General features: G+C 41.4%; 1 protein-coding gene and 1 long non-coding RNA gene across 3 annotated transcripts in view; one reads left to right on the top strand and one right to left on the bottom strand.

The window, feature by feature from the left end:
• LOC116790531 lies at positions 1 to 11,908 on the top strand. The gene is made up of 3 exons (XR_004358390.1): positions 1 to 191; positions 11,486 to 11,537; positions 11,865 to 11,908. It is a non-coding gene; the product is annotated as an uncharacterized LOC116790531 (long non-coding RNA).
• The window catches only part of CMTM7 (CKLF like MARVEL transmembrane domain containing 7), a 26,472-nt gene continuing 12,881 nt past the window's right edge, over positions 1,615 to 15,205 (bottom strand). The window contains exons 2-5 of one of the 2 annotated variants that reach the window (XM_032695554.1): positions 8,930 to 9,103; positions 6,054 to 6,152; positions 4,960 to 5,041; positions 1,615 to 4,642 (exon numbers count right to left, since the gene is read on the bottom strand). In XM_032695554.1, the coding sequence (XP_032551445.1) occupies positions 4,629 to 4,642; positions 4,960 to 5,041; positions 6,054 to 6,152; positions 8,930 to 9,103 (369 nt within the window). In that variant the 3' untranslated portion in view covers positions 1,615 to 4,628. Of the gene's footprint in view, positions 4,643 to 4,959; positions 5,042 to 5,105; positions 5,427 to 6,053; positions 6,153 to 8,929; positions 9,104 to 15,205 lie in introns of those variants that run through there. The other variant, XM_032695564.1, reaches the window with a different exon arrangement.

Raw genomic sequence — 15,205 nt, forward strand, 5'->3', positions numbered from 1 at the left:
TTGTGCTGGATAAAAGTAATTATCCTTCTCCAGGAGAGGAAAATGACACACACCAGAGTGACTTTCTGACCTGCTTCCATGTTGCAGGGTTAAACAAGCCCTGGGACCAGGGACTGAAAGCAAGGGCTGCCTGTTCCCAACAGGATGACCTCACAAGTGTGCAGCCCTGTGCATCTGCAGAGGAGCAAAAGGTAAGCCAAGGGCACGGCACTTGCACTTGCACTCCAGTCTGAAACCTGAAACAGCCCCAACAGAGGGGTTGCATAAGAGTACCACAGAGGTTTGTGGTGAGAGCTCTTTCTTGCCACATGGGTGTGAATCCCTGCAGGCAGAAAGAACAGGATGTGGGCCTCACACAGATCCTTTCTCTGGTACACACCTCCCCCCATCTCACACAACCAGCAGCACGTTCAGGATGCCACCCCAGAGTCAAGTGCATCAGCAGGGCCCAGCAATACGTAACTGCAGCTCTCCCTGGCTTTCAGATTGCACTCAGTCTAAAAGCAGGTCTGTCCTTGGCCCCAGGCTGGAGGGATGGCTAAGGCCACTGGCCAGCACACAGCCTCAGCAGCAGCATTTTGCTTCATGCTGTCCCTAAGAACAGTGGGGCCCCGAGCAATTTTAAGTTAAACAAGGCAGAGCATGTGGCAACTTGATGCCATGTTCCACAGCCTCTATGTCAGATCTCGTGCATCCTCCTGCAGCTTTAGCAGAACATGAAAATGCCAGACACAGGCTATGAAGTGCAGACAAGCAGTAAAGAGACTCCAGGCAGGTTTGTCCTTTAATTACTGAAACAGCCAGAAACTATTGATATCTGACACCATTTCTATTAGTGCAAAATGGACTCACATTAGTTCCTCCCCTCATGGGCTCTCAACTGATGTTAGCACCTGATCTTCCTTCTTGCCTGCTCTTTTTTTTCCTAAGTTCCTAGTTGTCTTCCCTGAGCATCACTTAACATGCCCTGCCACACACACATACACACAACCAATTAAAAGTTACTATCCTCCTGTCCCTCCAACCCCCTCACAGTGATTTGTTTCCAAACAGTGCAAAACACAACCATTTCTCAACAACAGAAAAAGTGTGCAGGCTGTCACATAACCTGCAGTGTCTTCATCCAGCACCGTGGTCCTAAGCTTTTCAAAGCCACCCTTCCTCTTCTTAAAAAAGTTTCATTTCCCCTTCTCATTTTCCCAGTTTCTCCCTGACAAAACCACTATTCGCTTTCTAACTTATCTCAGTTAGAAATCTCCCAGTATTCAAACACGAGGGTTTTTATTTTCTGAGTATGAAACAGTTTGTATGATTTTTTGTTTGTACCAATTTTTTTATCCCAACATTTACATTTTAATTTTTCAGTAAAAACCGAACCCCAAAATCTATCAGTGTTAGCTCAAAGGATACACTCCACTCATCTTGGAGCTGAAGGGATGGATAACTTTTGTGTGGGAGAATTGGAAACCAGCACATCCAAACAAAACAGCAGGGGATGAGGTTTTTTGTGGCTTCTGCCTATTGTCCTCCAGTTACAGGCCGTATTCTGACACTCCCCAGAAAGAAAGTCACTGCTGCAGTAGAGGACGGAAAAAAATGAACAGGACAACAATCTGATTTTCTACATCACCCACATAGCTAACAGAGTTAGAGTTTATTTCTAAAACATCTGGAATCCCATATTTGACAAAGTTGCAGACAGATGGAGCTTTCAGAACCAGGTTGACACTGAGGGAAACTTGAAACCCTTTTGCTGGCAGAGCTACAGTAGAGCGGTGCCGAATTCCCTGCCAGACGGAGCTGTCATTCAAAGATGCCTGGTAGAGCTGGTGATACCAGAAAATCTGTGCTTGTCTTGGTAGACATGCTTTACAAGGAGGATTTGGGGAAAGCAAGGAAACTCTGGCAGCAGAGATGTCAGTTTTCCAGCCTGAAAGCATCCCGCATTAAGAGCATATGGTGGGTCTATAGACCCAGCACTGTCATAACAGCAAACGCTGCAGGCATACCTTAGTCCTGTTGATAGGCACAAAAACTAAAATGGCACCTGTAGCTTATTTCTCTTGATCCAGTATAAACAAGTGCACTTGCAGCAAAACATATTCTTTGGATGATCACAGAGCATAGTTCAGAAATTCTTTGGTTGTTAGACTGCATGAAATTCTATGATTTTTTTTTTTTTTCTTTTTTATTCCATATGCTGACAAGTGACAGAGTGATGTGAGAGGCTGAAAAAAAATGCTAGTGTAGTGCCAGGAGAAAGGGCATCAATCCAGAAGAAAGTGGCAACACCCTTTTCTTCAGAGCAAGCTCAGGCACCAGTCCCGATCCGTAGCAGGTGCTTCTCCCTACTACCACTGCAGCACTGAGACCTCAGCTGCATTCACACCATCTGCAGCAGATTGCCAAGTGAGGTTAAAGCTTTTAGGAATGTTTCTACTTTCTATCTGAGGTGATATCTCAGGAGGTGAAGGAAAAACAGTGCACATATCGTTCCTCCAGGGGAACAGAAGACGGGAGTATCCTTAAATATCTATCATATCAGCCCAAATTACAGTCAGAGTGCTGGTTTCCAAAAACTGTAGTTAAGTCAGTCTTGGCAGAAGGACTGGTGATCCAAGCACCCCTGTTGCAAAAAATTACACATACATTTATATGTGTGTGTGTACCTTCTTCTGCAGATATGTTCACTCCGATGCCCTAGAATGAAGTCCCTTGTCCCATATGGCCATTTGATTGGTCCTGTGCTGGCAGGGCAAGGAAGCTACACTATCACTGACGCTGCTAACAGGGATTTCTAGCTCAGAAGAATGTTTATTCTCTTAAGCAAGAGAGTCTTTGAGGCATGCTCAATTCAGGTTGTTAAAAATAAAAAAAAACCAGCCTATTTCTGACCAAACACAAAACATATCATCTGAAGGTATGGGGCAGAAAAGCAGGCCAGAGTTGGACATTGTAAAGAAATAAAAATTAGTCAATATTAGTCAACATTATAACTGCCTGTTTAGTTTTATTTGAATAATCCTCTATATTAATGTTAAAGCAGTTTCAAATTGTTTGCTGCTCCGTGTTGCTGTAAATAGGGCACTTATGAAAAGGAATAGCAAGAAGAATCACAGAAGCTGTGCACCTTTAGAAGGGGGATCTGCTCAGTTATTTTCATTTACTTACTCAAAATTGTTGACACTTAAGCAGTTGGCCAATTTCTCTTGTCTAAGAGCTAAAAAAAAATTCTAAGTAAAGATACATGTATTAGGATGGGAGAAAAAAAATCAGGTGGCAACAAACAGCAATGTGTGTTGACCTGCTACAAGGCACAAAAAGAATTTTCCAAGAGGGCCATTTAATTACTTAGCAGTATTGATGCGGAATTTCAAAAGTACATAGCAGGCCAGAAAATGCTTTTTCCTCCAGATTGTCCCTGGTAAACTGTATAAATCCTACTTCTGCTTCACCACCATGCAGTTGTCTTGACAGAAGAAACCAATTTATAAGTACAAGCTCTACTTCACAGTTAGACATGAAAGGAGAAGCACCAAGGAGGAGGAGGGGCCTGCGCTTCCTTTTTTCCTGCAAAGAATTTCCAGGTCTCCCAAGATGGGCTACAAAAAGGAAAGAGAAAGGTACCAAGAAGGAATTGTCTCAGCATTGAAGTTACATAGAACTTCATGATCATACCAAGTTGGACAAAACTGAACTGTTCTCTCTGTCCAGGCTCTGAGCAGAGTCTCCAGGAGCATGGATTCCAGCTGAGGCAGAGGAAAGGACACACCACATGTAAGAGAAAGCAGCACAATGGGCTTTCCATAAACACTGTTAGGTTCCAAAGAGAATAATTTAAGGGAAATGCACAGAAATTTTCTACAGAACAGGTCTTACTGTGAAAAGAAAAAAAAAGATCCCACAAAACATTAAACATATATTCTTGGGTACATATTTTCCTGTATTTGGCAAGGGAAAGTTTTTAAGAATAATCTTTGATTGCTAATATCCTGTAAAAATTCATGGAGGAAATCCTCCATTTTATCATGTACTGTTGGGGCTAGGAGGGAGTGTTTGCAGTGATGTATTCAGGTTGCAGTTCATAATTTTTTATGCTGGCTGAGCTGATATTAGAAAAAGTCCATAGTTCTGATAGGAAGAGGTAACAAAGACTTGGGTCCGTGTATCCAGGCACAAATTAATTTATGACAGTTCCTTTAACAAATCATCCTTGGAAGTTAAGGATCAGGTAGGAATTTGCAGGACTTCCCTTGTGTAAACAGATGGAGAAAATCAGAAGCAATTTTTCTATCCCTCTGAAAGGAGAACCAAACGACTGTCCAAATGAGTTTTAAATGCACTTATTGCAAATAGCTGGACATGACCACAGCCCAGCTTGTGAGACAAAAGTTGTCTTTCTCCAAAACAAGCAGGTTCTCCATTATAAACTTCTTTGGGTGGGGAGAAGGGAGGGGAGCAAAAATACTTTGGTTCACAACATTGTTTTGCATAGGCATTCAAATAGATCTTCCAAAGCTACCAGCTGTCCAGGCTAGTAACATAACACCCATGCCCCCTCCTCGGTAGTGGACGCTCCTCTTTGGTATCCTATTTTGTCAGGCAGACATCTTGCACAGATGATGGAGTCACACAGATGCATCTTTGAAAAAGAACAAACAAATTAATCTAGTTTATTAAGGAACACACTGGAAACTGGGAGGGAGAAAAGAAAGTGTTGATAGATTCAGTATTTGCAAGAAGCAAGTTATTTTGCTCTTGTAGTTATTTGTTTACAGCTGTCAGTAGCTGGGATACGTCTGTGTTGACAAAAAATATGGAGTTACTGCTTCATGAGTAATTTTGAGTAACAACAACCAAGACATTAATAAATCCTTTCAGGTAGACATAGCCCTGTGGCAGAAAACATAAATATTCATTTTGGGAAGCATTCTGGCAGTTACTAAGCACGATACTTACTTGTTGACTGTGTGATGCACGAAACCTTGTAGGACGACCACATGCTTAAAATACAAAGTATTGTAGCTAGGAACCCGAAAGTCTGGATGGGAAAACAAATAAACCACAAATATTTACAGAGCATTAGATGACACATATTCCATGCATGTATGAACACTTTTTTATATTCAGCTACATATTTTATGAGATTAACAGACCCCAAAAAAGTGATTTTTTTACTCCATTCTGCCAAAATACTAAAAAAATAAAATTTCCTGTAGTATAATAGCAAGTTATGTCTTGTGAAAACAACAACTGACAGACAGACTAAGAGGGAGGGAGAAAGGAGGGAGAAAAAGTTGGACAGCAGCATGGAGTCTCACCTTCTAAACTTCTCACTAGGATTCTGCAACAAAGAAAAGATTGTTTCGAGCACCTTTGAGTACTGTTCTTTTACTGCCCCATTCAAACAAGTCTTTCCCTGCTGCCTGCCAAATAACAAGTCAGGTTAAGTATTCTAGTCTGTTTGCATCATCCAGACTAAGTTTCTGAAAGCAATTCTGGAGGAGTTGTATTTCTGGTCCTGCTGCTGTGAAAATACTGTCACCCACACTACAAAGCCCTCCAGCCAACAGAGGCAGAAAGCATCTTCCAGTAAGTCAGTGCAGAGCCTCAGTGGGTTTCGGCTCAGGAGAAATTATCTTGAAGAGGTCTCTGTTCAGGAACAGGAGGCAATCAAAACCCAAAGACTGAGATTACATTCTGTAGGTAAGTTCCAGGTGCTACAACAGCCTTTTGTCAAAACCTATTTGTCTTAATTCTTCCCCTAGACACATTAGTTCCTGTGAGTTAAAGCAGAAGCCTTTGGTTTCAACACTGACAGGACAAATACCCACTTTTAGTGGTGAGTCTGGAGTCTCACAACAAAATATTTTTATTGGCACCGTGTTACAGAACATTCACTGAAATGAGTAAGAAGGTAGTTCACCCAATCAAGACACAAGCAAGGCAAGTCTGTAAGAAAATAAAAGTACAAGTAACAGATTTCCAATGCTCTACTATATATATCTATATTGCAATTTTAAAAATGTCAAGACTAATAAACACAGTCTTACCGCTCCAGCCACAAGTCCAGTCACATTGTAACTCTTGGCTGCTGCTATAATCGATCCAATGAGAAGCAGAATTGTACCAATAAAGTAATGAAGGAACTCCTGTAAAGACAAACACAGCCTGCATCAGAAGGGAAACTTAGCAGGAAAGCATTTTGATATGCCTCAGAAAGAAATTAAGTTGGCAGAAGTGACTCAAACCCAGAGGACAAAACACTAGTAAAAAAAGGCCAAAGAAAAAAAAGGCAAAACGATATTAAAAAACCCCCTAACAACCCACCTTGTGAGTGGATTTTGTGCCAAACCTCAGTTTCTGTTCAAAAAGGGGGAGAGGGACAATCTTCAGATCTACTAATGTCACTGGAATAAGGTTTACTTACTGGGTATGGATGCAATCCTTTCAATTCAACATAGTTCATTACTGAGGATGAAACATGTCTCTATTGCATCAAGTATTGCACTGCACTAAAGGGATGGTTCTGGAGGAAGGAAGAAGCCTTAAAGGCATATTTCTCTAGCCTATATGAGATGCCATAAGTGGAAAACCAAATGCTCCTACTTCTGATAATCTTAAAAAGTAAGCAGTGAATCTACTGCTGGCTTTACTAATGACTTAGGTCAACCAAGACTCGAAACAGGAGGGAAGCCACGAAAAGCACAACTGCAGTAAAACATGATGGCACGGGCTTTTCTGGGAGAGCACCAAGGCACCACATTTAAATTCTTCTCCGGTCTGATGAGTATCAGTCTGGGAGTCAATTTTACCTTGTTACAAGCAGGGGTTATCTGTGGATTGATTCTGAATCCTCACAAAGCTTATGGCAACCAATATGTGTGTTTGCACATGAACATGGGTTGTTTCTTGTGCATGGCTGGGGTGGGCAAGGGCATATCTGCTTACTGTATCCGCATGAACCAAGGGAATGCCATGTGTAAGGGAGAGGAGAGATTCTATCTCAAACCACAAGATAGAATATAGTCCCAAAATTGTTCAAGGAAAGCCCAGACGATAAACAGTCTATCATACCAGTGTCCCTCTGCTCAGGTGTTTTATAAAGAGCTGAGAAGGATTTTTGCCATAAAGTAGAGAGACCGCAACTTGCCTTCCTCATTCATAACCTTGTTTCAGTTAATCAAGATCCCAACCCTTGCATTTTCTAGAATAAATTATTTCCATAAGGACCCTTTCTCTGACTAGCCCATGAAGCAGCAGGCAAATTAGACACACCATTGCCTCCTTAGAGGCAGGCAAATAAAGCAGTATACACAGGCCACTACTTTAGAGGAATTCAAGGGATGGGCAGAGGTTCAATGGAATCATCAAAGGCTAAATTAGGTGGAGAACCAACACCTGGCAGGGCTGAGAGAGTGCCCCTCTGGAGAAATACTTCCAAGCTTTAAAAGGTGTCAGCGCTGAACCACCTCTTGAACCACTGCAACTTTACTGACTACAAATCACACCCATGACTGCAATGTAGAAATCCTGCCAGGAAACTCATCTCAGTGCTACCTTGTAGTTTCCCGAAGTCTCTTATATGTCTTCCTATTCTGTTCTAAAGATACTTAAATGTGTGACTGATAAGGAAGTTGTTTGCTTTGTAAAAGAGCAGCAGTGTTCAAGCATCACATCCCATAAAGCTATCTGAAGCTGAGCAGCCACAAACTTCAGTGCCTTAAACTCACTAGTGGCTCTGGAACATAGAGGAACGATTAAGCACAAAACGAAAAAAACCAAGCAGCCTATGCAGAGGCCAAAATGGCATAGACCTTTTACAGCAATGCACACATTAAATGCTGCTTTACAAAACTGTCATTTATTAGCTTACTTCAGTCCTTTATTTTAATACCTACATCTGTATTATTTCTAGATAAATAAGTACCTTTAGAGACAGATAGTGATGGCATACATTTAAAAAGAAAAAAGCCTAACCATGTTCTTCAGCTAAAAAGAAAAAGAAAGAAAGTTGTATTTTCCTCTCTGGTTAGAAGTGGATGGATGGACAGACTGTTATCTTAGATCCATACAATACTTACATAATTTCCATTAAATGCCATCCAGCCAGTCCTGGATTTCAAAATCCCTCTACATCTCTCCAGTTTGCTTTCCCCATTCCTTTTTTCCTTCCTCTGTGGAACTAACATGTCACTATGTGTAAGGGAGGCATGTTCTAAGAGGTTATTAAAATCCATCATTCCATATTAGGATGCAGAATTCTTTATTAGGTGACCTGACCCAGAGCTACTGAAAAAGTTCAGGTCTCACATTTTCTATGTTGCTTGTTAGTTCTCCACTAGGATATGAGAGATGGATGTGTACAGGAAATGTGGGAATGAAGCAGAACATCCTGCAGGATATCCCAGAAAAGGCCAGGCTATGGTAATCAGGCTGAGGCTCCTATTTCTTGCTATTGTTTAAGTTACCTAAAACTGTACCAAAAAGAGACACATTTGACTTAAATAGCACTCACAGACTTTATTTTGGGACACGATGTAGTACACGAATTCTAATGCTACGATTTGGTACATTAGCAATCCCTTAGCTGCTTTAAATGACCTGAGCTAGGACTCATCTGCTGAAGGCTTGATAATCAGTACCTTTTTGCAGTTGTCTCAGAATAACACTATTGACTTCCCTGGAGTAAATCTGGATTTATATGTGTCTGAAGTAGGGCAGGATCAGATCCAAATCAGCTAAAAAACCTTACAATTAGAGCATCTGCTGAACTGAATACTAATAACAGAAGGATCTGCATACCAGGTAACAAAGAATCAAGTGAAAGACAGCCTATCATTGTGAAATAGCACAAGAAAAAGGACTAAGAAATTAAAATGTGAACCCCCAAGAGAGGCAAGGAACCCAGGTGATGTAACAGGCTTACCGCAAGTGGCCAGCTCACACAATTGAGCTTCCTGTAGATCCTGAAGATGTGGGTAATGTAGAAGAACAAAATCATAACCAAATCACACATGGTGACAATCTGAAAGAAGCTGTATGCACTGTAATCTGTCCATGGAGAATGATTTACACTGATGAATCCAATCAGCAGTGAGATCTGGAAGACAAAATGTACATTAAAGATTTTTACAGTGGTGCTCAGAGGGTTGTGGAGATGATTTTAAGCAGAACAAAATGGCACTTAGAAACATAAGACAAATATCTAATGTAAATTGGATGGTCCCAACAAAATGGAGGACAAAGTAATGAGCATGATAATGATGTTTTATAATTTGCTGACAAATGAGGTGAAGCAACCATCAAGAGTGGGGAAAGGGCCAACTGCCAGAAGGAATGCAGCAGTTTCAGCCTGAAGAACCCAATCTGAAGAAGTCTCTATGTACAACAGAAGAGGTCTCAAATAGAGAAAAAGAACTGAATGCCTGGAGATGCACCAGCGACTGAAGCATCTAAACCCCACGGACTTTCAGAAGGAAATAATTGAAAGCTGTAAAAATTGAGCTGTCCATGAGCAGATGCACCTTTACTTTCATTTAGTGACACTTCTCACATGCAAAAGTAGATGACCTGGCTGTAACTGAGCTAAACAGTTCTACTCTTCCTTTTCTACCACCTACAGAGCAGGAGTATTAGAGGATTATAAAGCAGCATCACAGCAAATAATATAAACATTTTGGGGAATTGATTAATTCACCCCACCCCCAAAGCTTTAATATGTTAACACTGCCACATAAAAGTATAAAGCTTCTGTACAACTTCCGTCAGCTGTATGCTTGCAAAGGACAAAAGCTATTTCATTTTTTTTAAAATATGAAACTACTTGTTTAGTTTACTAATCTTGCTGCTTCCACCAGCCTGGCTAACCTGGGTGATCAAAATTAATCTACTAAAACCAAATATACTAAAATATTTTCTTATTACAGACTTTGTCAATGCATGCTTTCAGCCACTGTAATTTTTAGCTCATCTAAAGTCAATCAGAAGTAATGATTCACATTTTAAGTGTTTCTCCTAGACATTCAAAAGCTATCTGAGGAAGCCAGAACCTTAAGATTACATCATCCTTTCCTGCACACTCATCTTCCAAACTCCTAACCAACTGCATTCATTATCAGAATAATTTCCTTAAGATTAAAAGAGACAAAAAAAAAAAACCAAAACCAACAAACCAACACCCAAACAGTATAGGTTAGATTATCCCTACTGTAGTGTTAACCAAGTTTCACCTGCTCAGTTCTAAGTGGACAGGCTAAATATATGCATACATGAGGGCAACCAAAAGCTATATAAACACAAAAGAACTTCACAAGAACTTGTCACCTTGACCAAACTCCATCCAAACAGCCACATCAATGTCTTGACAGTGAACCACCTTGAAAAGCTGGCTTCAAAGAGAAAAGTCAATGCTCCAGATTCTTTCCCACACAAGTGGCTAAGCTATTGCCAGACCTGGTCAAGCTCCATTATTTTTACTGTGTTTGTCCAAGTAGTTGATATTAACATTGTAAGTGATGCTCAGTCTGAGACAGTCATGGGATTCTTCACTACAGTGAGCCTACATCTCCTCTCACCTTTGGAAGTGACACAGGACTTGGAGATGCAGGGTTAGATCATACTTTGTGCTTCTCAAGGATGAAGGTCACAGGTGTCTTTGAATATGCATGATAATGCTCAGTCCCTGTCTCCCCAGATGTGTTCCTGCCCTCTGGTTTGGGAGTGTAACATCAGAGCAGCATCCTGCACGTTCAGTGCTCCTATCTGTACCACACCTCACCTCTGGGTCTCACTGCCTCACCACTGGGGAATCCTAAATGCACAAAGTCTTGCACCTTGTGCATGGCAGAGCTTTCTGATATGCTACATTTCTTAGAAGACAACAAAGCAATGCTCTCCACAATTCAGCATTTAAAGAACTCTGGCCCAGTTCTTCAATTCTGAAGTAATCTGGATGCAGTTTTGCCCAACCTGTGTCTACATACAGCATGTCTACATTAAGCAGTGGTTTCATGAGGGACCAGGGCATCTGTCATCTTCTCCTTCCCACCCTGATTTCTTTCCCTGTTAATGTACTGGCTCCTCCATTCATCCGTGCTGAGCCATCTTAGTGTACAAAGCTAGCAGAAAAGTGAACTACTGAAAAATGGCTTTACTCTGACTCAGCCATCACACAAGGCAGGGTCAGGTGAGCAAGGAAGTGTGAGGGAGAAGTTAGGACTTCCACAGAAAAGACAGGAAGGTCTGAGCAGGCAGGATGGCAGTAGGGAGTACCATGCTGGCTCAGGCTGCCACAGACCATCCATCTCAGTCCCTTGAATCTTACTGTTAGTTGAGAAGAGTTGTCTGACTTAGCCATTGAATAACTTGAACAATCAGAAGAAGATCATTTGCCCTATAATGTAGGAGAACACTTGAAGTGATGCAAGACACAGCTATTATTTTCATAATTTAAAACTGAATTTAATGAAATTTCATTCTATAGGAAGACTCAACAAGAAGTCACAGCAAGCACTGAGTCTTGCTCTTGGATAAAGGTGGGATGAGGACAGTACTTCCCTAATCACCAAAGGCTAGAAAGGGTCTCCCTTATTCAGGTGTCTTCAGTTCCCAGTTTCAATTACACCGTACAAATCAAGAAAGAAGTATTAATTCACAGAAATATTAAATCTGCCTAGTGGCTCATTTCATGCATGAACAATTAACTTTAGCAACTTTTTTTACGGTGTACAAAGGATAAGGTGGGCAGGATCCTTGAAGTACAACCACCATCCAAATAATTAAAACCACTGGAAAAAAACTCAGTTTAAACTAGATCCAGTTCTTTCTATTTCATGGAAGCATAAAAGCATTTTTCTTTTCAGTTAAAAGGTGTAAAAAGCTGAGAAGCATAAAGAAGAATGTGAGCCGTCCAAGAACAGAAAATTCATCTGAGGTGTTATATTCCTCAGAAATAGGAAAATACAAGGTACCAACCATTCAGTGAAGAATCTGCTCAGCTCCTAAAGACGGAGTAGAACCGTGGATTTCAAGATTACTTCACAATTAAAACAACTCCAAAACCAATTAGCAAAGATTCTTCCTTCTTTGATTTTAGATGTGCCTCAGCACACAGGTAGGAAGAAACCATGGCAAGAGGTATTTCTTTCAATGTTTAGTTTCTTAGCATAAATTTTGCAACATGAGATTTACCTGCAATTTCTAAAGAGAGTCATCTGATCAGAGGCACATAATTCTGTTTCACAGGACAGGTGCAAAGGGGACCCTATAAACAACTTTATAAAAGTTGTCTGCCACACTATTATTGCCAGCCTGCATGGCTGGCAGGTACAGTCAGAGTTTAAAACTCACATGTCAAAAAAGAATGCTAACAAATGTAGAGTCACGTAATATCATTTGTCCTTTAAAAGTGACAAACACTGAACTTCCTTCACCAGATATTGGTTTATCATGATATATACTGGGTGATGACTGTATTTTTTCCCCCTCTGGGATTCCTGTTTCCAGAGGTTAGAGTGATAAAATGATTAATATATAACTGGGATACAGTTCAACATAGATCTTAGAAGTCAGTTTGTGACACAGAGAGAGAGAGAAACGAATGGCAAAGCACTAAAGTGATCAAATATTACGACTGCTCTTTATGCATCTGTGCTCAGGGGACGAGGTTAATACACCTCGAAAATAAAAACTGGGGGCACAAAAAAAGCCAGGGCACTGCTATTTCCCTTTCAATATAGCATTTCACAGATTGTGAGAGCAACACACATGTAACAAACAGCCAGCAAGGCAGTATGACCAGAAGTACAGGTCAAATGATGGTCAGTCTCATTAGAAGATTTCAATGTGCTCCACAATATATAGCCAGGCTCCAGACCTGCATTACAAAAGGGGTGAGGGACACATTGCAGGACAACACTATTTCAGTGCTTTTTGGTTTCTGAGAAGCAAACCAAAGAACATACACATCAATCAACTCCAAGGATGGATTTTTGGATTTAAATAAAGTTCTGTATTTACTCTGTTTCACAGAAGTTGACTGGCTTAAATTAATCCACTTCTTGACTTTACTTTGGACCAGATTTTTGAAGTAAGTCATGAAGCGTGTTTAGAGACACTGGTATATATCAGGAACTATCTCACAGCTAAAGGCAGTCAGGTAATTGCCAGGAGGCACTCAATGCCTTACCAGACAGAAAAGACATAAAATCTGCAAGACTCTTACAGAGTAAATCTGCATTCTCTTCTCTATTTTGAGCTGGAGATGAGGTAACCACATCCTCTGCAACATTCCTATAGAAAATTTTGGCTCTTGAATGACACTGAATGTTCCCAAGCCTAAATTCCATTCTGATTTGAAGTTAACTCAGCTCTACCAAAGAATGAAACATAATTTGTTCTTTCCTGATATGGTCTTCTTCCTAAAGCTGCCCAAGATGCTGCTGGCCACCTTCTCCACTAAAGCACATTGTTGGCTCATGGTCAGCTTCTAGTCTCCCAAGATTCCAAGGTCTTCCCTGCAGAACTGCTTTCCAGTCAGATGGCCTGCACTCTGTCCTGGTGCAGAGGGGCTTACCCTCAGATATCCCCGGATACAGGACTTGGCATTTCTCTGTGCTGAACTTGATGAGATTCCTACCTGTCCAGACTGTCAGGGTCCTTCTCCATGACAGCACAACCCTCTGGCTCATCAGCCACTCCTCACAGTTTTTTTAATCACCTACAAATTTTCCAGGAGTGCACTCTGCCCCATCATCCAGGTCATTAATGAAGATGTGAAACAGTACCAGCCGCAGCATTGACCCCTGGGGTGCACCATTAGTGACTGGCCTCAGAGGACTTTGTACCGTGACCTTCTGCAACACTCTGCCATTCAGACATTTTTTAATCTATCTCACTGCCCCCTTCTCTAATCCATACCCTGTTATCTTGTCTGTGAGGATGTTATGGGAGACCATAGCCTTACTAAGATCGAGGTAAACAACACCCATCACTCCTCCCTTGTCTACCAGGCTAGTCACCTCACTACAAAAGGCAGTAAGGCTGGTCAAGCATGATTTCCCCTTTGTAAATCCGTGCTGACTGCTCCTGATCACCTTCTTCATGTGTTAGGAAATCCTTTCCAGGAGGATTTTCTTCATCATCTCCCAGGGGCTGAGGTGAAGATGACCAATTTGTAATTCCCTGAATCTCCTTCCTTTTCATAGACATTACATCAGTCTGTTCAGAATGGTACACTTTCCTTCCGTACTTCTCAGGCTAAAGAGGAGAGGGAAGGACTGGACAAGAGTGATAAATTCTCTTTCCCTGTGCTATAAAATGCTACTTGAAGTGTTCCCTGGAAATGCTGTTTCTTTTTTAAAAATCAGCTGGTTTTCTCCTTATTTCTTCTTGTCCCTGACAAAGAATGAGCATCTGAAGTCCATTTATCACTATCACACTCAGCAAAAACCAAGGAAAATGTGTATCAAGACTTCAAGGAAGCAAATCTTCCACTTCAGGAAAATTCAACACCTTCTTAAGGAAAGGACAAGAATCACACCTTTGTATTAAGAAGAGATTATATATGTCAAGAAGATCCAACTTCCAGTGACTCCTAAGGCAAATGCATACTGGAGAAAAGGCCCATAGTATTAGGCCCAGATACTGTTGTACTTCTGATTTCAGATGGTTTGAGTTCCATCTAACTCCCTGTGCTCACTCTTTGCTGGCTATAGTCCCGCAGACACAATTAGGTTACAGAGAAAGCTCAGCTCCAAACATCCTAGCTTCCCAGGAGTGGGCTGGCCATGATGGTGGGACTCAGAGCAAGCCAGAAACACAACCCTCAGCCTCTCTGGTGGCTAGATCTTCCTGCAGTTTCCATTCCTGTCATCAGCCACACAGGTCACAGTGAAACTGCCCAAGAGCTGCCTTCATCTCCAGACTAACGGGCTTTGCTTCCCTTCACTAACACTGGATCCTGCTGGAATGCACAGCAAAGATGGAAAAGCTTGGGTGGGCCAAACTTGCAAGTTCAAAGAAGCCTAATAGAGAATCACCTGCTGTAAAGAAGGGGCAGAGGTGCATGCTCACCAGTCAAGAGATTACAGGTACAATTTTCTTTGCTAGTGCCCTGCAGGTAACAAAGGAAAGGATTTGTTCTGCTCTCCATGTTACCTACCGTCCAGCTGGCACCACTAAGCATTTTCTGCTCATGTGGTAG

Source organism: Chiroxiphia lanceolata, chromosome 1 (assembly GCF_009829145.1).
Source record: "Chiroxiphia lanceolata isolate bChiLan1 chromosome 1, bChiLan1.pri, whole genome shotgun sequence".
Lineage (NCBI taxonomy): Eukaryota > Metazoa > Chordata > Aves > Passeriformes > Pipridae > Chiroxiphia > Chiroxiphia lanceolata.